Genomic DNA, 24,071 nt, shown 5'->3' with positions numbered 1-24,071 from the left:
CTCAACTTAGTGTGTTATTACTTCCATTGCACAACATATAGTTGCAAAATGTCCCACTGAAATCCACTGGAAGTAGCTTTCAGGCAATCTTGTCTGATAATAACTGAGGACAACATGTGGCTGTGCAGCACCGACACACAATTGGAACTTGATGCTGCAGCATAACTTCATAAAATTACATACAATTTAAGTGAGGCCTGCTTGAGTAAGACTCATCTATAGCATTTAAAAATAAAATTAAAACAAAATAAACTCAATGCTAAATTCTTGGAGATATTTCAGTATTATTTTTCTTTGTCTAGAAAATGTATCAAAGCAAGTTTCTGTAAAATAGTCATTGCTGCTTATTAGTGCCTGGCACGCTTTTCTTCTGGCTCAACTGGGAAAAATATGTGTAATCTTGCTTAGTGATCTTTCATCCTGATTTCCCAAGGAAACTGCTTATGCAACCATGGTCTGTTTGTATATATTTATTTATTTTTATTTGCTGATTCCCTCCCAATAGCTTCTGAACCCATTAGAGGTTCAGTCACTGGGACAAAGGAGCAACATTCTCAGAGGTACAATGCTCCCGTAAACCTAACAAAAAAAAAAAAAGTACATTTGGCTATGAAAGAGAGAGCGTGACTCCATACACCCACCTCTGAAAATCCAGGCACACCAGGAAGCCCTCAGCAGCAGGAGCCCACAGCAGGGAAGGCACAACAGGCTGCCCCAGGGAGGGGGAGCACGGGGAGACAGCTCAGGGCAGGGCTGTGCAGTGGCTGCTGTGCAAAGTAAGGAAATTAGCAGTCTGGAGAATAGCTGAGGTACGTATTGTTTTGTGCCAGCTGGCACCAGGATGAGGGCAGAAGATTTATTTTCCTAGTCTGGATTTTGGCTCCTCGTCCAGCACAGCTGGAGCCTCTGGCCCGACCACCTCAGTCTTTGTCCCCAGAAGCATCCCATGGACTATGGCTGGCCAAATATCCTCAGGCATAAAAACCCTGGCCACAGCTGGCACTAATACTATCACTTTGCTGCACACTGTGAGGGATGGCAATGCTTCACAGCATCATCCATGCCACATACTGCCATGATGAGGTATCTGCAGGTAACTTGGTAACCTGCACTAGCCTATGATTCTTTGGGTAACAGCATGCTTAGCCCCATGCCCAGAAAATAAAAATAAATAAATAAAAATAATTCTTAAAGAAGGAAACTGTCACAGATGTTTCCATGTAACGTATTGTTTAGATTTATGCAATAATTACACAACCAAATTACACAGACAATTCAGTTGTTCAGATGCCTCCAAATATTTCACTAAATGAGAGCTTTCGGATTGCTGAGACGTACTAGAAAGGGCTACCTCACTCTTTCATGGCTTGGAAAGCCCAGCTTGCCTTTCTTTTATGATACCCAGAACATAGGAAGAACTTATTTAAATGTCTGTGATAACTCCTGCTGTTCTGGGAAGGCAGAACACTGACTGCAGACACGGAAGGCACTGAAACTCAAATCATTACAAGCTGTCAAGTCTTTGCCCTGAGCTTCAGATCCAAACTGAATTCTCAGCCTCTTGAATGGGAAGCGAGCCATCTCCACAGGGTGTGTCACAGCAATGGCTTCAAGGTGTGCAGTCTCATTTAAAGGATTTACAGCCTGTAGATCTCTTCTGGTTAAATTCCACACAGCTCTTCGTATTTTTACAAACAGTTCCTTTGCCACGCTTGCTTCAAAAGAAGCTTACTTATATTCTTACCTACATTTCTGATTTTATTCCAACTCAAGGACCATATAACTGGACAGAATGTAATATCTAAATTTACAGAAAACTTTCATTCTCTCACAGTATTTAAGTTATGATCTTCACTTCTTAATGCCTCTTGTTAGTTCTACAGTGTAAGCTCAGTGGCACAGAGGCACATCATGATCCCGATTCCATGGCACATTTGTGAGCCAACCTTTCCAAGCCAGCATATGGCAACAATCCTTAATTTCAGAAAACTGTAACTGTGGAGAGGGATTGCCACCTCTGCAGATCACTCATGAGTCACTGTTCATATACATACATAAAACTGAAAGTGCACCTTTGTAAAGCAGTGTTTTTCAAAGCATTTTTACAAAATGCCCAATAAAAAAATTATTATTTCACACTTGTCTTTTGATCACTATTTTTACTAGACATTCTTGCATTTCATTTTTAATATTAATGGGTTATTACTAAATATAGTACTATTTTAAAATTATTAATCAGGAAATAATTGTATCCCCAAACATGTTTTTCCTATTTTGTTAGCTCTATCCCCTGAAAACCTAGTATCAGGTTTCCTACAGCAGCAACACAGTTTGAGAAAATCTGAAATGGTAACCTTGTTATTCTTATACTATGGTTGAAAAAAATTGCAATTTTCTGAAAAGCATTTTGAAAAAAATTCATGTACATAGCTGTAGTTTTAGAGAAATCACTTTTGTCTTACTCTTAGAGTGGACAGTTAAGGGGTAAATAACTTTTCTTGATTTGCTTGATAGAATGAGGGTCCCACTTTGAGACAGCGGCTCAGTGAGCGACCTCACTTGTGTTAACATGCTCCTGAGAAATCACCAGAACTTGAGGAGAGTAACACTTCTGTAATCCAATTCCTGTTGTGACATGTATTGAAAAACAAAATAATGGAGGGAAAGTTGTCACTCACTTATTGGAGTAGGGCTTCAAACCATTCTTTACCCAAAAGAGGGCTTAAGCACTCCAGAATAGGGAAAAGCCAGAATACACAAGTCACTCAATTCCACCTGAAATTTTACTTCTCTAATTTTTCCAGTTTGATATTGAATGATTTCATTTTCCATGTAAACTTAGACTCTTCTAGCTCATGATCTCATGGTAACCATAAAAAAAAATATTACTGACTAACATGATTATTTTCTCTATAGCATTCAAATTACTTTTTCTTCTGAACAGGACCACAAGGAGTGCAAAGCCAAATTAAATGAGTGATTCTTAACTCCAGCATACCTGTGTTACTAAGCCCCTAATCTTGTAAACTTAACATTATTTTAAAGGATTTTCCTGCTACAGTACTTCCTTTCAGGCTAGGAATGAAAGTTCTTGGTCCATTCTGATGAGTCACCAATATCAACAGCAGCTGCTGCCATAGTTCTCCATTGTGAGAACCTGAAGAACTGCTCTGAATAAGGTTCTGTCAAAAAGGCAAAGCTGGGGAAACCTTTGTCCAAGAGCTAGGAGCACTCATCCAGCTGTAATTCATTCACACTCACCTCCTAGTAGACTATTCCAGCTGTTCTCACCCCACCAGCTGAAACTGGGATTTCACAGCTATTGATAAGAAGCATATGGAGCCAGAGTGGCCCCAAGTGAAACAGAAACAGAGCGGCTGAATCCTGAGATGTCATCACTTGAATTCCAGTCTTCGATTCATGGACCACTCATGGATTTTGTATTAACACCATACACAAATAGAATTATAAACAGAGGAGATTATATTGATTTTATCTGTGCTGTTGTGAAAAATCAGTACAGGAAAATGAAATGGTTTAGACTGTGATGGTACTTGAGGTTACACACCTAAGGCAGTTTGTCTGTTTTCTCACTGTTCTTAGTTTTGTCTGTAATGTCTTTTCAGGTTGAAGGATTTCTCTCACTATTTAACTAATAAAATTCTTAAAAGCACATGCTCAGTATAATTCTCCAATGTAAATTAAACCTTAAAGAAAACCACAGAGGAAATGTTTTCCTTTAGTTCTAAACACTACATTACTTACATTTACTTACATTGCAAGAAGGGAAAACAGCAAATTAAACTCATGTAATAAATTTGTAATCCTATTCTGTGTTCTAAATTCTTTTCTCTAAAATATTTGTAGATGTCTTTCATGTCACTGTTAATTCGAATATTAAACCAATTAGTAAATAATATATCACTCTCCATTGCACACTACTTAATATTCCATACAATTTCATACATTAATATTTAACATTAAATAAAGTATTTGTCACAAATATAACTATATGCAGAGAAAAATCTAATGTTACTTAGCATAAATGTTCTGACAGTCACTTTACCCAAACGCTTCAAGGTGCTTAAGGGATTGCTTTAGACTTTGAAATAAGTTGTTTATTTTTAAACCACATTTAGGATACTTGAACATTTCAGCATGGTATACTTACCCACTTCATTCCACAACCATAAACAGCATACATAGCACACACATCTATAGTAAAAATATTAGCTATAGTCAATTTTAATACATCATTTCTTTGCATATGGAAATATTCACACCTCAGAGAACACATTCATGCATTCATGAATCTAGCAAAAAATTTCATATCAACAGTTCTACATAAAGCCACTCTTACAAAGCGGTATAAAAGTAATTTAGCTTAAGCTGCAGGAGATATTGTAAGATAGGCATGACATAATTACTCATTTTAGATGTACTGGTACCATAAGTTGCCTATAGATACAAAAAACAGGCTTTTAAGGTTTGTTCACAATTATTCTCAAATGACTGACTTATATGTACAGAAAGTAGTGTTATTATGGTTGCTACTGCTTATTTATTTCCACTGAAGTTTCCAAACATTTTCTTCCTCTCTTCCTAGCTGCTCCTGAGCTCCTCTTCCCCCCTTCAAAAATTGGCAAGAAATACATGGCCATGGAGCTTTATCAAAGTCATTGTTTGCTCCTGTGATAAACGCTGTCCAATTTGTTGATATTATAATTAAAATACAGAAAAAATAAAATTAGTATAGATCTAAAATAGAACTATTGGAGACCAATGAGTTAAATAACCCAAACTACATGTCAGGTATATCACTGTTACCATTACATATAGCAGTCTTTGCTGTGATAGTGTACATAGTGTAGTACAAGGCTTTGACTGGGTGTTTATTTTAGTTCAAAATTGATGGCAGCACTTTCCTGTATTTTCCACGTCCATCCCCTTGCACTCATTTTTATGCTGTTTCTCAACCTGATGACTGCCTAGAAACTCTACTGTGCAATACAGTTCAGAACATCCCAACTTCATTATCTGATGTTTGTTTCTATATTTGAAGTAAAAAGACTTTAAATGAAGGTGGAGCAAGGCTGATCCATTACTCACAGTCTCTCCAGGGATCTCAGCCCGAAGAAAGAGCCATTCTTCAGCCACAAGATCTTGTTGTTACTCAGAATCCTACAAAAAGTCAGGAAATAATCTGGTTAATAGAACATGATAATTCCAGCGATCTAAAACATATAATTATAGTAAGTGACTGCTCTGTAAAATACTAATCACAAAATTCACTGCTTCATTTGCATTATCCCATCACAGCAGTAAATAAAGATTGCTATTTCCCAAAGCGTATAGTTTCTTCTTTATTAAATTAAAGCACAGTCAAGAAATTAATTTTGACTTCAGCTTGAAGATTCTAACACTGCTAAATGCCCACATTTTACTAGCAGATTCTAAATTACCACTAAGGTACTTGTTGGGCTTCCCAGCCTGCAAAAAGGCCAGTAAAGCAAAAGACATGTTGTAAAACGGTTCCAGTAGATTAGAGAACAGTAAAATCACTTTGCAGTGGCTGCTCTAGCAGGGAGGTACAAGCCATCATACCATGGATAGCTCACATATACAAAGTATTTAATTTTCTATAGAAGAGAGAAACAAAAACAGACAAGTCCAAAAATGTTTTCCCATTGCAAACTCTGCGTAGTACAAATTCAGTAATTAAGCTATGCCTGACCCATCAAGCACCATCACTATCAAACACTTGCAAACTGGCCCTGCATGCAGGCCATTGAAAAAGTTGTTTATTTTTCCTTTTTATGTTAAGGTACTGTGCATGTCACAAGTGATCCTTTCTAGTTTAGTGATTTTCCATCACTGTTCCCAGCTATTGCAGAAGCAATACAATATGAGCATGCACTTGTTCTGAAGATGTTACCCTTTAAAAACCTTTCAACGTGCAAAAGAAATTGTTTGTTTTAGAAGCTGGAGAAATTGGGTTTTTAATCTAATGATTATACAATGTGCATAAGAAACATTTGTCTCTGAAAAAAATTAATTCCAACTGCCTGAAAAATGAGTCTTTTAATGTAACATTTACAATAAATTATACTTCTCTAGCGCACAGAAGTACAATTCAAAATAAGACATGCAGCTTGCAATAAGCTAGAACGTAGATAAAATTCAAAAGAAATTTTATGCTCTTAACTAGAAAAATTGAGATTTTTAATTTTTTTTTTTATTTTTGTGAAGTTCTTAAACAATCTGTTACACAAGACAAGGTAGTCTTGCTCTTAGCATTTGTCATTGTATATGAACAGTCTTTGCCCCAACACACACCTACCACATAAAATCTCAAGTCTAGCTGCAAATGTAACAACACTGACCCACGGGAAAACAAAAATTAATTATTAATGTAGCAAAGTTAAAATACTGCAGTGTTAGTAAGATCTGGAGATTTCTGCAGATCTGAAACTCATAAATAAATGCGTATTTTGATGTGAGCTGATGGCCCACTGTGGGCTATCTACATGGGAAACAGAAGTGCTCAGACCTGACCTACACTTTATTGCACTATGCTGCTTGTCAATCAATTTGTGCAGCAGCATTACTCCTCACCCAGAACCAGCCAGTGTCACTCACAAGTGGCAATTTGCCATCGATTGTGATCCATACCCCCATGCATCTGAAAGCACACAGAAGCCTGAGTTTGTAACACAAATTAAATATGCTCCAGTATACACACAGTCTATTTCCATCAATTAAGAAACTCCACATCGCCCAAGTTCCTCCTGCTACTTCTCAGATTAAAAATCCTATGTATGACAATAAATAGTCACCTTAATTTACCATTTTTTCTTTACCAGTTTAAGAATACTTTTCAGCAGTGACATGATGGAAGACTTGTTTAAAATTCAAAATATCTAAACTAGAAAATGTAAATACATTTAATGCTGTAGTGTTTTATTTTAAATATTCTATTACTTTACTCTTTATTCAACTTGTCTTCTGAGGCTGCACAGAACTTGAGTCAGTCAAGAAAAAAAATGAAGACCCCAAATTAAAATTGGCTAGGCTTGGAAAGACTAACAAATTCCGCTTCATATTGGGTCATTTTCTTAACATGCTGTATTACAGAGAGACCATCTTTGAGGTCTGTTCCAGTGACATTAGGTACAAAGATCACATTTGGACCACTCTGCATAGCCTGATTTGCAAAGATCTGCGCACTTCAAAACTCACAGCTGGCATGGACACAAGTATACTTCTGTCTTTAAAAAACTTTCATTGTACCAATTTGTTTTTCCAGCCTTCTATTCATTCTGCCCAGGAAAAGAGGCAGTCTGAATTTTGCTGGCAGTCTGAACTTTGCTGGCAGTCCATGAAAATGCAGCATAAGTCAGGTGGTCTCCAACTCTATCTCCACGTCCCGTTCTGTACAGCCCTACATGCCTAGATGGAAACCAGCATCATTAATCCACATAAAACAAATTCCTATTAATTAAAGAGGACTATCAAACTAGTAATAAATCACAAGATTAAGCAGATCATTTAGTCCATAAATGGAACACTCAGTAAATGTAGATGATTTTACAATACTGCTACCTCGTTCATTTTTGTGAAAGATAAACTGAGTCTTGGAAAATGCAAGACCACCAAATTAAAAAAAAAAAACAACTAAAAAAAACCACAACTGCAAAATTTAGCTATATAGATTTAACTTTCTAAATGAAAGTCTTCAAATCTTTATACCAGAGTTTCACAGAGACTTTCACACAAAGATCAGGTTTCAAAAATAAAGTTTCCTTCAGGGTTTCCTCTTCTCTGCAGTGCCAACTTAAATTCAGGTTTTATAAACAAAGTAATAGGGGTATCACAGTTAAAATATGATTCTTTTTCTGTTCAGAAAAGCAGCTTTAGAGAATCCTAACATTCCAGTAAGGTCCCTAAGGAAAACAACATCCTCTCTAACAATTCATACAAGTTATCTACATTTCATTCAGCTGGGTGGTATTACATGGGAAGAATCCACCTGTTTTTAATTAGTTCTAGTGATGTACAAGAACTTGCAACAGGCTGTTATCAAGAAGGATTTACTTTGCACTGAAGATCAATTCTGTGAATAAAATGAACAACTTCACTGGCAAACATAAATCACATTATTTTTCAGACAGTAATAAATCACTAAAGTTTTGATGCAACTCATAACACCTTTCCCTTCTGAGGATATTTGCTGTGGGGATGAGGATGGAAGTGAGGAAAGTTTTGGTTGCAGTGTTCAAAATCCTAACAGAGAAATGAGGCTAAGCTAAAGACAATGAAGAATCTTTTAAAATTATCAATGCCAGGAAACTCTGTGGCTCTTACTCTTGATACTAAAATGAAACTGAACAATTTCTGTACATTATTTCTTTAGAGACAAGCAACAGAATGGATATGAAATAGGTCCAGTATGGCCAAAATAGGTAAGTTTCTCTCTTCCCTCAAATACAGTAATCTGCTTACAGGGAAATGTTTCTAATTAAAGGCCTGCAGAAATTTTGCAACGATAAGCATCCTTTTCTTGTACTTACAAATGCAATGGTTTGGTGATTCAGTACACTAAACAAAAGTATTCACGTATTTTATTTTGGAAAGCAAATAGCAAAAACTGTTGTAACAAAAAAACAAAAAAACAAAAAAAAAAAAGAAAAGAAAAAACAAACACAAAAAACCCCTGTCAGATCTACCAGAATCTGATTCACTTATTCCAATCAACCTTCAAATAGAGGTTGCATTTTTAGAAAATGAACCAGCACCATGTACCTGCTGTGAATAAGTATTTCTCGCATTTTATCTATCCATAGCATTTTCACTTGGTTGCTTTTGGGGATTTTTTTTTTTTTTGCTAGTGAATCACAGTGATGAATCCCACTATACACTGCAACTAGGCAGCTGGTTTAAATAATTATCAGTTTCTAGCCATGTGCTAAGAATCTCACATTTTAAATATTTTATTCCACGAGAAGAAACTCTATGAAAATGACACTTTATTTCAATGAACGTATTTTCCAAAACCAAAATCCACTTAAAGTAGTTGTTTTGTTTTGGTTTGGGGGATTTTGGGGTTGGTTGATTGGTTGGTTTGGGGTTTGATGTTTTTGGTGGTGGCAGTGGGTTTTTTTCATTTGTTTATTTCTTTGGTTTTGTTAAGGAGGAAGTTTCCCAGACATGCCTTCTAATAAGTACTTATTTGAAAGCAACTTGCAAACTGCTTATGTATATGATAATATATTAATGATTCAAGCCCAAGTAACTGAAAATTCAAATCAAGGTACTTGCAGTTCCCAGCTCTGACAGGATACAACTAAAATAGTGCTGGGGAGCAATTTACTTGTCAGTACCACTCTGCTGATGAGACATGTTATGAACCATTTGGTTACTGCAGTTGACCCTCTGAAATCGTACATCTCTGCTACTCCTTCTCCCAAGACACTCTGGGGGACAGTTTTCCCCAGGGAGGCTCTTCAGAAGATATTAACTCAACAGAGCTCTGTCCTTTCCTGGCCCATGGAGCCCTCCAGCACTGTTCCTGATCTGAAGGGATATCACTCAAACACCCTCTCTTGACTTGCACTGACATCCTACAGTGTTTAATCCGTGCACGTAGTTTCACAGCACAAATGTACTTCCCCGGTGGGTTGCAGCACAGGCTGAGCACGATTTAATTCACCCTGCACTGGAAACCAACCAACCAACCTCACTTATACACCAGGACCAAAAGCATGCCAAGGATATGCTACCAATGGAGAAGCACGGACAGCAGATGAGCCATTGCTTCCATGCTCTCCTGGATGCCCTTCCTTTACAGTACAGACATTCCTAAAAGAATAAATTGTTCTAATGGATAAAAGTAATTCCTCTGATTTTCTTTCCAATTCCTCCGTTTGAATTAAACAAGCCACAAATCACAGTTTGCTTAAAATGATGCTGTGATTTTTGGTTTTGTGAAACCACTGGAAGTACAGGATGATGTGACCCTGTTCAACAAAGTCTCATTCAAATATAAAACACACCCAGCATAAGATAACTTGCTATAGTATTTAAAAAGTATCAAATAAAGAGCTCTCAGTCATAATGCAAACAAACTTCAACTTCCTATAACCCTTCAGAGAGAAGGAATCTTTTTAGCAAGCCTCCAAAGCCAATGACATTACAGAGTAAACAAATTCCACAGCTGAGGCTTCTTCAGTGGGATGGTGCTGCATCCCACCCCATAAAGCTTGAAGCCTGTGAGCTCACACAGCAGCTCAGCCACAGAGAAAGCACAGCTCAGATAACCAGACCCGTGGAGGAGAAGGCATTTACATGAAGACTGCTATTCCCAAATGCATAGTGAACACAGAAGGAAGTGTGACCCATTAATGAAAATATGTATTTCCTCTGATAATACTAACAGGGAAAATACACGAAAACCACAAGCAAAAAACTCCCACCCAAACCTCATGAAAAAAATCAGCAAAATGTCAACTTTCACCTGATTTTGTGCTGAACAGCCCAAGAGCTGGTACAGATCAGACTTGACCCAGACCTGCGTCTAGGCTGACAGACCATGTCTAGAAAATTGAAATCTCCAGAATCCTTCCTTTAAGCCCCACTCACTGAGCACAGCTGAAGGGACACTCAAGGGCTACAGGAAACACCAACCAGACCCCCAGCCACACCTGCCCCTGCTGCCCATTTCCTCTTAATCTCTATTCAGCTTCCCACTTCTCAAGTAGAAAGGTGTGCTAGGCAGACATCCATGAGAATCTGAAAAAAGACAGAAATCCTGCTCCAATGAGACTGTACATCCAGAACAACTGTGTTGGGGTTCAGCTCAGAAATTGTGGTTTCACATATTGCAGTTTAAGAGGTTCGTTCCCTTTCCATGTAGTATGTGGTTAGATACAAAGGGAGTGTGAGCAGACATCCTGTGAAATTCTCTGGAACACTGGTAGGGAAATAGGAATTTGATTTTTTTTATGGTATCTGAATAAGACTGGAATAATTTGTATTGAAATCCTACCATGCAAAATGAGAAACCAAGTTTTTCCAAACTTTAACATTTTAAAATCCTTCTTGGTAAACCAGACTACTGTTTATTCCCCAAAACATCCATAATTCATTGAGAACTGCACCACAGAAACAAATTAAGGAATTTGCCCACAAACATGGCAGAAACAGAATAAAAAAATTAAGAAAGGTTACCTGCTTTTTGTGCCACACATGGAGAGATACATGCAATTGCCATAAAAGACAGGTACTAACTGCACTTTTTTCCTCCCCTCACCAAACTGAAAATCACAGTTGAGTTACCACCTAGGACTTCAACAGATAATATCACAACTATACAGACCAAGAGGGAAGTCACAGAACAATAACAAAACTGATTGAACAAGTGAAAAGTGAAAAAGGACTGAAAACACTACTGACAGCTCACAAGATGAATGGGGTGTGGTGAACATCTACATAGCCTGATACCCAAACACAAGGAAGGAGAAGTTGTAAAATACGGGGAGTATTTATTAACTTATTATATATCAGTATCTGTGTACAGTACTACGTAGTGTCTGCCTCTTTCTGACTATGAGAACATCGAAATTTAAAAGCATAAAGCTAAATTATCAGAAGAGTAAAGATGCATATAATAGCCTAAAGCAACAGCTCTCTTCCTGAAGGGGAGATTGTGGCCCATTGTGTTGTCTTTTCAAACTAAACAAAGCATGTGGTCAGCATTCTTAAAAAGAATCATACAAAAATCCTGCTGAAAGCAATAAAACCTAGTCTCTCAGCACCTCCAGTTCCAGCTGGCTTTATCATTATCTTTCACATGTACCAGCTTTTGTTCAACCCGTTCACTTGCAGCAATATCAAGCATGAGTGAAAACAGAAAAATACTCAAAAACTGCTTTCTATTGCACATAGCATGTTCATATGGCAGAAACAGCCCCCAAACAGCTACAGCCAAAGAGGCAGTAACAGTGTGCTAATTATCATTCTAATCTGTACAGTACCAGCAGAACAGCAGTTTCCAGATCTTGACACTATTTATGATAGCAAAAGAAAGCATAAGCATCAAGAAATTTCCTTTTAGGTAATTAGTTATTTAAATGAAAGTCCTTCCAAAAGTGCAAATTAACACTAATAGTCTGTCATAAATTTAATGGAATGTGGGAGAAACTGTACTATGGAAACAGAGTATTGTTTTTGTGGAAAACCACTGTTCAATAGCCCCACTTTCAGTAGTTGACACTATAAGGTAAAACTCTTATTCTTTTGTCTTTGGTGTTCATACTGGTGGCTTTTCATCAAGAGTCCTCTTGGATGGTATAAGGGAATGCTAGGTCACATTCAAAATAGCAAATCCAGAGAGTTCTTGTATTAATTACTGCATCAACTGATTTAATTAGGTAAAATCATATTCAAGAGCCTTTTTTTGTAAGCAACATCACAATTCAAACAGTAAAACAAAATATTATCATCACTAGCAGGACACACAACTCATTCTCTTCCTAATACTGGTTTAGTGGTATTAATGTATCAACAAAAGGAAGCAGCAAGGTCATTCTCAAATAGTAATTTTAATATGACTTCCTAACAGTGGGGGAGTTAAAGAGTTTTCAGCTTTTGAACAAGCCCACTCCACTGCACAATGATATTAATTAATTGAACAGGACAAGAAGCAGTAGGAATCAAAGCATTACTAATAGGACTGTAAGTACTTCTGCAAAGAAATGCACTTGTCTATTTTATGACTTTTTCCAAGCACTAGAGAATTCCTCAACTAGATGACCCTATTAAGTAAAACCTTTTTATTCCCCTGCAAGAACTTGAGGTCTAAAGCTTATTTCTAAAGATCACTGAACACTCAAAGTGTCATACAGGTTTCTGTGCTCAAAGTTCAATCAATTGTAGTCAAGTAAGTCAGCACCTGGAAAACTTGCACCATGAGTGGATGACTTTAGAAAAGGGTTTGACAATAGCAATATAGCACTGGAATAGTAAACTGGAATTATGCAGTGATACTTCCAAAAATCACGTAATATTGAACTGAACATAAAATATGAGGATATAAAAATATGCAATAAATCATTACTATTTTACTACAACATGGACACTTTTAACACCATTCAGCTGTCTAAATAAATCTTACTTTTACAAGATTTGATCTTGAGTGCATGTAATTTTTTTTCAAATGCTAGTTAAAAAAAACCCCACATGATCTTTTGTTAAGACAGCACTTCCATTACATCTTTTGAAGGGAGAACTTTATCAAAGTGAACTTTTGGACTATATCACTATACCAACCACATGCATGGTCTTTACCTGAGAGATGGTTATGCGTGTTCAACTTCCTGCAATGGGTCTTACTGAGTCTAGCAGAATCATTTACATGAATTAAATTTGTCATGTGCATTAGTTTGTGAAGATCAAAGATTCTATTGTCAACATCTTCTTTGGAGAAACAGAGGAATCGTTCAAAGCGCTCTTTACAATGAAAAGGAAATCCTTATGTCTGAACTTGCAACAAAACACTATTTCTAAAAGCATATGTAGCCAACTGGTGACAGCATGGATCTGCATGCCCTGGTGTTCTTGGTTTCACCTTTAACTCACTGCACATCATTCTATCAATACATATTTAAAATCCACTTTTTATAATCCATTCCAGTAGCAGAAAAAATGAGATTCATACAGAATATTTCTGGCAATTATGTCAAGATGGACATGACTGGCATCACCACCAGTCCTTTATTGAAAACTTCTCATGCCTCCTCTCAGGCAACTCCACACAACACTGACTCCCTTCTTCACAGCAGCTCCACACAGCACTGACTCCTTCTCTCCTCCTCTCTTTCTCCCTGCAAGTTTCCTTCTTCCTTCTGCATGACTGGCTTACCCCAACCTGTCCCTTACCCGGCCACCTAACCCTGCCTGTCCCTCACACAGCATCTTACCTTATCTGTCCCCTGCACGACCCCATGTCCCTTCCTCCTCACAGCACAGCCAGTGGACTCCATCCCAAAGTGCAGCAGACTCTGGGTCTCAGGCTCCAGCTGCACCTTGCTCTTGAGCAGCTGACCCACTCTTTTGTAACACCCACTCCCATTGGGCAGGCAAGGCTGTCTCCCCTTCTCAGCTATCAGTACAGCTGTAATTCATTGAGGAAGACTGCCTCCTGCACTTGCCTTACAAATTATTCTCCTACAAATATTAAAAAATTAGAAGTTCTCCACTGAGTTAGCCTGTGTAATCTGCAAATGGATTTAATGAAGCGATTGTTGACAGGAGCATTAGCTTTTGACATGTTTTTCATTCAACTCAGCTGAGATTGTGGGAAGATTCTATTCTTATGTTTGTTTCTCATTCACTTTTATACAATTCACCAACAGCAATGGTGCAAACACCACCAGGAGCTGCAGAGCAGCTGAGAGAGCAATGCACTGGAACCATGTGCAGACTGAGCATTTCAGCATGCTCAGCACCAGCGAGACAGACAAGAGTTAACAAACATCTTTATCCTACAGGACACAAGTTTTTACACTCACTGCAGTGGGAATAAGAAGTACTTTTAGGTTCCCTACTTCAAAATGGTTTTTGCGAGCAATTTACCATGGTGATTCACAGCAAGATCAGCATAACTCCACTGCTCAGCCAAATGATCACAAGCACCCCAAAATGCCTTACAGCTCCATAGGTGGGCCAAACCTGGCTTTTACACCTCATACAATACAGTCAGGAGGTTTTGTTCTACAAATAAATTTTCAATTTTTAAGTTCAGGAACTTGAACAAGACTACCAAATAAATGATTATAAATTAATTTAAAATTTTATAAGAAAAAATTCACCTTACCTAATACAGATTTTAGTATAACTTACTTCTAAGTAACATTGTAAAAAGAGAAAATTTCCTGAGTCATCATTCCTTTTTTATTACACTTCTTATATTACCTTTTGTTTCCTTTGTAAGATCTTTTCAGCACTTCTCTTATTCAGCTCACTGCTCTTCTTTTAAACCCTGAAGCACTCATTTAGCTTTCCCCAGTCTTGCTCATCCTTTATGTATTTCTAAAAGAGCATTATAAAGTTTCCACATTATGTCTGAGAATTATGCTCAGAATTGTCTTCAAAATGCTCATGTTTCTCATTTACTAAAAGTTAAGCAGTAACAATTGCTGACTATAAATCCAGAAAAATACTGAAACGTTTCCATTGTAGTAATATATTTTGATTTTCCCACAAATTGGTTTGTTGTTTTTATAATGTCTATAGCTTAGCTTACAACTTCTGCTGGGACTGTAATTGTATTCTGTGAAGGAGCTATCTGCAGTAATATTTTTTTAAATGACAATGTATACCTTGTGATAATTCAATGAAAAAAAAGAACTCGTGCTTCCTTTGGGTAATATATATGAAAACTGAAAGCCTGAAAAAACTTGGTCTGGCATCATTAAATAATTCCTATCTCAATCTGAAAAGAAAATCTTTTCTTATAAGAATATATTTAAATAGCTAGGTTAGGAAATCCAAAATGTTTACTCTATTTTGCTTCATCCAGTAAGCCTGAATGTCAGAATGCTCCCTAGCCTTCCATCTGGTGTCAAAGACTGAGAGGAACAGAGGTTTAGCTACTAATAAGGAGTGACAAAGAAGTTCTAAGGCACTTCAGACAGCTACTGATACACACTCTAGCAGAGTGACAGCCCAAAGTTTTAAACAGTTAGTGATTATTCTTATTTAATTCAGGGGGTAAGTGAACCCAACACAATACATACAGTCCATCATACGCCTAAAGCAGACCCAGGTAGATCAGAGCACTGCTCAGAGTGGTAAAATTGTGACACTTTTGTGCAATTGTGAAATCCACAATACAATTTTGTGTTGCGTAATCCACAATAGCTGTTGTGGATTATTTCGGCCTTGAGCACTATTTAAAAAGTTGACTACAATAGATTGAACAACCCCTAAAAATTTGAAATTTAGACAGCACAGGGGTCATCTGCTTTAAACTTACTGCACAGATCAGACATTTATGCAAGAGAATTGTCACAGTAAGTGAAAGACAGAAACTCCAAACATGAGAATGCAGACCTTGAGCTTTTCCAGAATCTCCTTCTGCTTTACCCAACATGGGTCCCTAACGAGACAATTAATAATTAATTACTGTAAGCAGAAGACTCCACTTACTTGGTTAAAAATACTAATTTTAAGCCAAAGCAACATCCTCATGACTTACCACTCAAAGATTTTGCACTGGTAAAAGGAAATGTGGTTACCTTACGAAAATGGGCTTTAAGAAAATTCTCCTAGGACATTTGGGAAGACAGTTTTCAACCCATGTGATGAATGTAACACAGCAATTATCTCTGAGTCCATCTACTTCCCAGTTTCCAAGCTAAAGTGGTCAATGACTGTCTCAGTTGTGATTTGTCTTTTTTTAATCTTAGTCTCAAAAGCTCAGGTACTTAAAATTATCTTCCTAAGGCTGTGTTGTTCAATATTTGATGTTCTTTCCATTTTAGCTATAGCTGCAGTCTCTGAAATAAAGCTTTCAGCACAACTGTTCAAAACACTGGTATAAATAATACAGACACCAATCATTTGATTCAACTTCCATTACACAACTAACTTCTCCCAACCTTGCTTTGTATCTATTTCTTTCACATTAGTCAATGTTCAGCTCACTCAACCACCTTTTGTGTGATACTCGATTGCAAATATTCAGCTTTACCTCACAGAGTGCATTTCTGCCAAATGGCTCCTAAAACATCTAGTTATACAATAACTGTAGCTGGATGCATTGCTTTTAAAATAATAAACTCTGGCAGCAATATCCAAAAGGAATTCCAAAGCCTTCGCAGGGAATCACATCCTGAAATGATCACAGTTATGTTAAATGAAGCTTGGTTATTCCTAATGGTTTCCCAATTCATTTCTTTCAGTGGTTTTAAAAGTTTTCCTAAAGTAATAATGACAGAAAAATTTATTCTTTTTTTCAGAAGTGTCTTCATATCCTTGAATAAATAACGAGAGTGATAGCATCTTTAAGGGATGCCTGAAATGACATGAAAGGATAAGTAAGATCAGTTGCACTTATTTATTTTTTAAAAACAGACAGTCTTCAGAAAGAACTGAAGAAATAAAAGGCACAAAAGAAATAAAAGCAGGGTTAGGGAAGAGAGTATAGCTATAAGTACTAATTAAAAAAACAAATAAAGAAAAGCCTTCCATTTGATAAGATAAAGATTCTCTTTTCTGGTACACATATAATTAATTAACAAGTTATTTACTAAACTGAGCTACAAATGGTAGACAACTTTTGTTCTTTAGGAAATCAGCACAACCTACCTGAATAAAAATGACAGGAAAAGATTCTGCCCTTAAATAATCCCTAAAATAAATACCTTAGACATTCATTCTCTGGGCAAGCCCCTGTTAGAGTAACGGGCAGTTGGGTGTACCCATGTGGAAGATCCATCACCCATCAGAGACAAGGAAGCACAAGAAAGTACAGGGCAGAACAGACAATTCTTATAACAGCCAAAATCAGCATGGGCACCCATCGGTCTCTTTTGCATTGAAATGACATTTTCCCATTTGTAACTGCACTACATGCAACACACGTAGCTGGTATTTCTTTCCTGCTCAAGCACTTATTACTTCGTGCTCACTGAGTTGACATAGGAGATGGTTAATGTACAGAATTGAAGGCAGCAAGTTCCTAGTACAAATATTTTGCACCATTACTGATTTTTACTAAAACCATGCAGCATATCTTAAAGACTCCCAAGTGCAAGCCAGATAATAACGAAACCAAAAAAACCGAAACAACCTGTATCAGAAGAAAAATACTGTAATGTACACTCTCTGGATTATCAAATAAGATTTCTAACATTAAACCTGAATATTTCAATGATGTTTTGATCAGCTTCGCCCTCACACTATGTTATTACAATGACTAAACAAAGAGTAAATATAAGTTTCCTTCAAACTTCATTTAAATATCTATTTCTGCTGTGTTTCTAGTATTGAATGAAGCTAACTTTGGTATGCCTTGCTTGTTAGGTTTCTTTCTCTAAAATCTGTTTACTTACCCTCCACCAGACTCCAAGGTCTTATAGAATATCAGCAAGGCACTCATAGAAATATAGAAACTGATGCCAAAAAATAGCCCCAGTAAATGCCACAGAATAGTTAGAAGGTATCAGAAGTCCTTCTTTACCAAGTTTTCTGAAAGCTTTGTGTAGTAAAGATTAGGTAAAAGCATGAATTATATTTTCAAAAATAAAGTATTTCAAGTTGGTAACACAAACCCCAATACATACTTTTAAATATATCTCTTCAATGTAATCTTTGTATTAGGCACTTTTAAACTAAACAGAGACATTTTTATTCCAAGCCCTTCACATAAGCCAAGCAATCTGAACTGATTGCTCCTGTGCAAAATCAATTATATTCAGCATAGACTAGGGAAAATAATAAGAATGGCTCAATGCCTTAATTATGTATGATTCTGGTCTAACCAATTTGAATATTTATGTAGATAATAGATCACCTTAAAGCATTTCATGGCAAGATAAGCACACACTCCCATAAGAACAATATACCTGAAGTGAAGCTTAACATATCTACATCAGTTGTCTACCTACAGCAAAATTATCTAATGTGTCATGCTCTGATTTGCTTTTCCATTCATTTCAAAAATGTTTCTAAACCTATAAAGTGAATCTTATTACAAGATGACATCTCTGGAATTAATTTTTGAGGAATCTGGCATTTTTTAAGGTCTCCATCTCTGAGAAGTCTGGTTGTCAACTTTCTTTAAAATGAGAAGTTTCCAGATAGTGTGGACACAAAACCAACAACAACAAATGAAGAAAAATACCTGGCCCAAGGGTACCGTCCTGGCACACTAGAAGAATCCTAAAAAACCAGGCCTTTTTTTTACCCCAGAAAAGCCCGGCCCTGAGTCACTTCTGCAGTGCTTCCTTCCTACACTTCCAAGCCTGGCACTCCAAGTCCCCTGCTGTAGCAGACCCTGGAGTCCCTAGACAGTGATTTACCTGGCAGAGCAGGGAGCCTCACACTCCCCTGCCACACAACTCACCCTGCAGGACACTCCATCTGGAGCCCACAGCAAATCCTTGGGATTGCCATCTATTCTGAGAAGGGGGAGAGGTCAGGGTTCCCCAGGTGGCACAGCAGGACCTGGCACAGCTGCCCTGCACACAGGATTGGGAACAGACCTGCTGATGACTGAGCCCACATGCACAGGACATTCAAACTCATCCAGAGTTCCTTCCAGGCACCAGTAAATCAGGAGAGTAGGAATTTGGGCATGTCACCAAGCAGCTTCGTTCTGAGCGTCCGTGGCTCCCTGAGGGCTCTCTTCATAGCAAAATATTCACACTGTCAGCCCTGAAGCACTTCTTAACTAAAAGCTGTATAGTTGCTGCCAAATAATCTGATACTCAACTCAAGCATGCTTTAAGAATCCTATACTAAATAAAGAGGAAAATCTGTTTTCTAGATGTTATTTTCACATTTCTATCTAAAAAGACTCTATCCATAAATTTACTTTATTTCAGAGTTATAGATACTGGAGATAGACCACTCAGACACGTTCCCATCCTCAGACTAACCAGTCCTAGAGAGGGGATGTGTTACCTTTCAGACACTACTGTGTAGGTACTCAGACATTATCTCAGGATTCAGCAGAGCCAAGGTAAGTGGAATTTTAAATTGCTTTTGATGTTTCTTATATCTACAGTAATGAATGACACAACAGCTATCTTTTTTTGATACATGTGCATCTGAAGATCATTATCATGCTGTATGTACCAAAAAAAAAAAATTAAAGTACTGCCTAAACCAGTTTCATATAGCCAAGACCAAAAGGGAACTGCAGAAAAGAAAAAGGCAATATCTTCTGTGTCCTTTTTTATTACTACAATACATACACTAGAGGAAATATAAATATATTGTTTCTTACTCTGAAAGGTATTTTCCTTGGCCAACAGAATTTTCTTAACCTTTTAGAAGGGAAGAGATTTTCAGATATTTGAAATGGCAAACTGTTTTATGAATTATGCTAAGTTTCAAGGGTTATTTTTCATTGCAAAGCCTTCTCTCGCTGGTTGTAGCAGAACAGAACCAAGACTATTTATTTTGCAATAATCTTTCTTGATAATAGCACAGGACATGAATAAACACAGAATTTCAAGCTTCCTTTGCTTCCAGTGAAAAATAAAGTAGGTATCAAGAACAGTTAGATCAGAAGCAAAGGAATAATGGAAAAAAATTCTAAACTTTCACACAGGCTTTATGATCAAAGACAAAATCCAGAGTGATCTAGCAGAAGCAAAAATGAGATAAACTTCATTAGGTCCCTCCCACTGAAAGCTCAAACGTTCTTTGTTTTACAAAGCACATCTGAATGTTCTCTACCCTTAAAATTACGCCCATTTCTCTAAGTATTATTATTCCACAGAATGTGAATGGAAGTACCAGAAAGAGAATTATTCATGTGGCTTTGGACTTATGGGTGAGTTGGCAACAAAATCAAATTTCCAGTGTTTCAGGCTGCAACTCTGAGCAAGGAACTCTCACTCTATTGATTTCAACCTGAACATTGGGATGAATAAGAATTGCATTGCTGAGAAATATCAGGAGAACAAAAACTGCGAGCAAGAATTAGCTGAGATACATGAGTCAACTTCAGACAGCTTAAGAAAACTCCAGCTGCATTGCTTAGGCAAAGCTAATTTCACCCCTAAGACTGAGCTTCTTATTAAATCACTGAGTATGGAAACTAACACACAAAGATGTATTCATTTTACATATTAAATCAGTTGGGTTTCAGTAGAGCACAACTACCTCACCTCTCTGGGATAGCTCTCTTGGTGCTCTTCCTGTTCATGTGAAACAGGTAAAACAAGTTCAGCTATGAAACCCATCTGAGCAGAAGGGCAGTGCAAGCAGTGGCTCCTCCCAGGGATAACCAGTGCCCAAGGGATGGACAGGAGGGGATCTTCTGAGCAGAGACAGGCAAAGTCAGTTCATTTTCACTGCATGCCACCCCTGAACATGAAAAATAAGCACTCATCTTTGTGAGAGGTACACTTAGGAATTTTCTCAGAGGATACACCTCAGAGAATAGCACTGTCAGTGCCAGAGAACAAGGGTTTTTCAGGTCTCTTTGGAAAACCAATATCTTCTTTATGTTGCCAAATCCTTAGGAATATTACATTAAGCCTTTAAGGGGAATTTCTAGCTGTAACCAGTACGATTTGATAGAAGTTCAGGGACAACATGGCATGATTTGATCAGACAAGATTAAAAGAATGAGAACATGGCACACAGAGTATTGACTTTGCAAAGTCAAGCTGTAAAGCCTGAAATCACTCCCACTTAGCAGATGCAGTGTACCAAGACTTAAAATCCAGTACAAGAAAGTCTGGCTACTGATCCACAGAGTTCACCATCAACTTAAAGGCATCAGCAAACAACTCCTGCCTCAGAACACATCTCCACTACTCCATCAAGACGTCAGATGTCTGCTGTACTCTCAGCTCCCTCTACAGTATAGAGAATAAATCAAAAAGATTGCTGGACTCCTTGGCACCTTTACAGAGTGCTGTTAAGTACCTGGGTTTGAAAGAAAGATTTTTACTGTCAAAATTTCTTTATGTATAATCTCCATACATATTTGAAGGGCAGAAGTTTTGAAAATTTGCAGCCAATCTTGTAGATCAAGATGACAACTGAACCCAGCCATTCCATTTAACAAGTGTCACAGCTCACGGCAGTGACAGAGCTGCATTCAAAACTGGTGAAAGAGGGGTTAAATCAGTTGTCACTTGGTGAAATTCTGACATTGACTTTCATGGAGATACTTGGCTACTAAGAGCAATGAAAAACTGTGGTGGCATTCACTGACCTTTCCTCCACACCTAATGCTGCCTGACAGAAAGACTTAACTTAGTCTGTCAATTATAAATTGCCACTCTGCTCTCACTCTGATCAAGTAAATCATCTGAGATATTAAAAACAAAACCTCCCCTATACCTGCCTTGGCAATAAGTCTCATGAAAACATTCATTGTTGGGCAAGTTTTTTGAGCTTGTACCAATCTTTTACAGCTGTGATAAATCACTGTTACTACAGTTTGTGTGACTGCAAATTTATCTTAAAATAGATGAAATCACATTTCCAGTTATGGCTTGTACTACAGAATAAGATGGTTACTCTTGTAAACCTTTTAAAGGCTATTTCTAGAGCCGATTTTGGAATTTTAAGGACCTGCTGCTGGCCCTAGAGCCTGAAATCAGATACTTGCACAGATCTAGCATCTGTTTAAGTTCATCTGCAAAGAAAGAGGGGAGGAGGAGGATAATATTAATAAAATAGCAAAGTTAATGCATAACAACTTCCTGAAATGACTTGGAGTTGAACTGAATAAAAGAGTCAACTACCAACTTCATTTGGAGAGTGACAACAGAATATAAAAACCACTGAGGATGCAGTTAACACCATTTGGCCCAGCAAAACAAGTGTCTTCAACATTTTACAGATTACACCACAAACACTGATCCTGTCTATAAAAAATTAGTGCTTTTCAAAATGCCAAACCTGGAGTTTTTGTTTGTTTGTTTTATTTTTCAATTTCTCTCTATTTTATAGGTTTACAAAGCTTGTGACATTATTAAAGCAAGTCACAACATTCTCTTGCATGTGAGTATACAGTAATAATCATAGTGCTGCTCTGTACATTGTACTTTGCTTCTTTTTTGAGACACCTCTTATCTTCGGTATTATTTGTTTTTATACACTTACAGACTAAAAAGATTATTTTTAAAGAGGTTTAAAAACTACAGGACTCTCTTCATACCTGAGCCTAACACTTTCAATCATGTTAAGTTATGTTGATCTATTACTAGAGTCTCACTGAAACCTAGATCAGTTTAGAAATCTCTTTGCACATTTCTAGGCAATTGCTCACCACAACAAACTCCTCGCTCTTAGGTAAAATATTCTCAAGAGTAGCTATTTTACCAATGCAGAATATCTACATATAAGCTTTGGAAACCGTCATCAGGATAAGCTCAGCTCAGCACCTGAGGGAAGTCTCTCATCATCTACGTGAAATGTGGAAGCAAGGTCCTGGACTACAGGCAACAGCCAGAAGAGGGCAAGGGATGATGATTCAGGACAGAGGCACTGAAGCAAATAACAGGATCAGACTGAAATTATAAAAGTGAATTCACATTTTATCACTTTTTCACACTTTTTAGATTTAAGTGTTCTCTGCAGAGATGCCCAAGAGACAGATGTTTTAATGAATGCTCCAGCAAGTTTCACCATACTCACCACAGTCAAATAAAGAGCAGATGTAGTAACCTAACAAGAGGTACCTCACTTTAACTACTTGATCACCCTTCTTCTAAGGCATCCATGGTTGCAATTTTATCCAAATGATACACCAGAACTATAAAAAGCTTCTTGGCCTGCAATCTGGATCATCTCACTCCCATCTGTAAATCATCAGCTAACCACTGACTAATCAGCAGTTATATGCTTTAGGTAGCAATTTATTTCATAATTTTGAAAAAAAAATATATACAAAATTATTGTGGGCTTTAAGAGGCATGCAGGAATAAGATTAACAGATTTCTTATTTAGCTTGAGTATAACTTAAATTACATTGTCTGTATCAACAAGCTAACACAGTACATAACACACTAGTTTATTTATATTTCTTTAAGCTTGCCACCAGATTTTATAAGCTGTATTAGCCCAAGGCATGAAACATTCATAAGACAAGTAAAATTTCTGGCCACATAGTTTATGTTCTGTAATTTTGCAGCTGCATAGTTCAGAAAGTATGAGTAGTGAAAATAACTACACACCACGACTAGCCTCATTCATTCCCAAATGCATTATCACTTAAAGAAGTGAAAATTCCAGCATCTTACTTTCTAACATGCAGTAAAACTAAAAAAAAAAAAAAAAAAAAGCCCCTAAAAACCACCACCCCTCTAAGTTTGCATTCC

General features: G+C 37.2%; 1 protein-coding gene across 1 annotated transcript in view; it reads right to left on the bottom strand.

Moving 5' to 3' along the window:
* Window positions 1–24,071, bottom strand: part of LOC134045959 (adhesion G protein-coupled receptor A3-like) — a 251,076-nt gene that overhangs the window by 201,734 nt on the left and 25,271 nt on the right. Inside the window, exon 2 of the mRNA XM_062496118.1 lies at window positions 5,110–5,181. Coding sequence (XP_062352102.1) covers window positions 5,110–5,181 — 72 coding nt within the window. The remainder of the gene's footprint in view (window positions 1–5,109; window positions 5,182–24,071) is intronic.

This window comes from Cinclus cinclus, chromosome 7 (genome assembly GCF_963662255.1).
Source record: "Cinclus cinclus chromosome 7, bCinCin1.1, whole genome shotgun sequence".
NCBI lineage: Eukaryota > Metazoa > Chordata > Aves > Passeriformes > Cinclidae > Cinclus > Cinclus cinclus.
The sequence above is the reverse complement of the archived record's forward strand: the minus strand, read 5'-3'. Positions and strand labels throughout refer to the sequence as shown.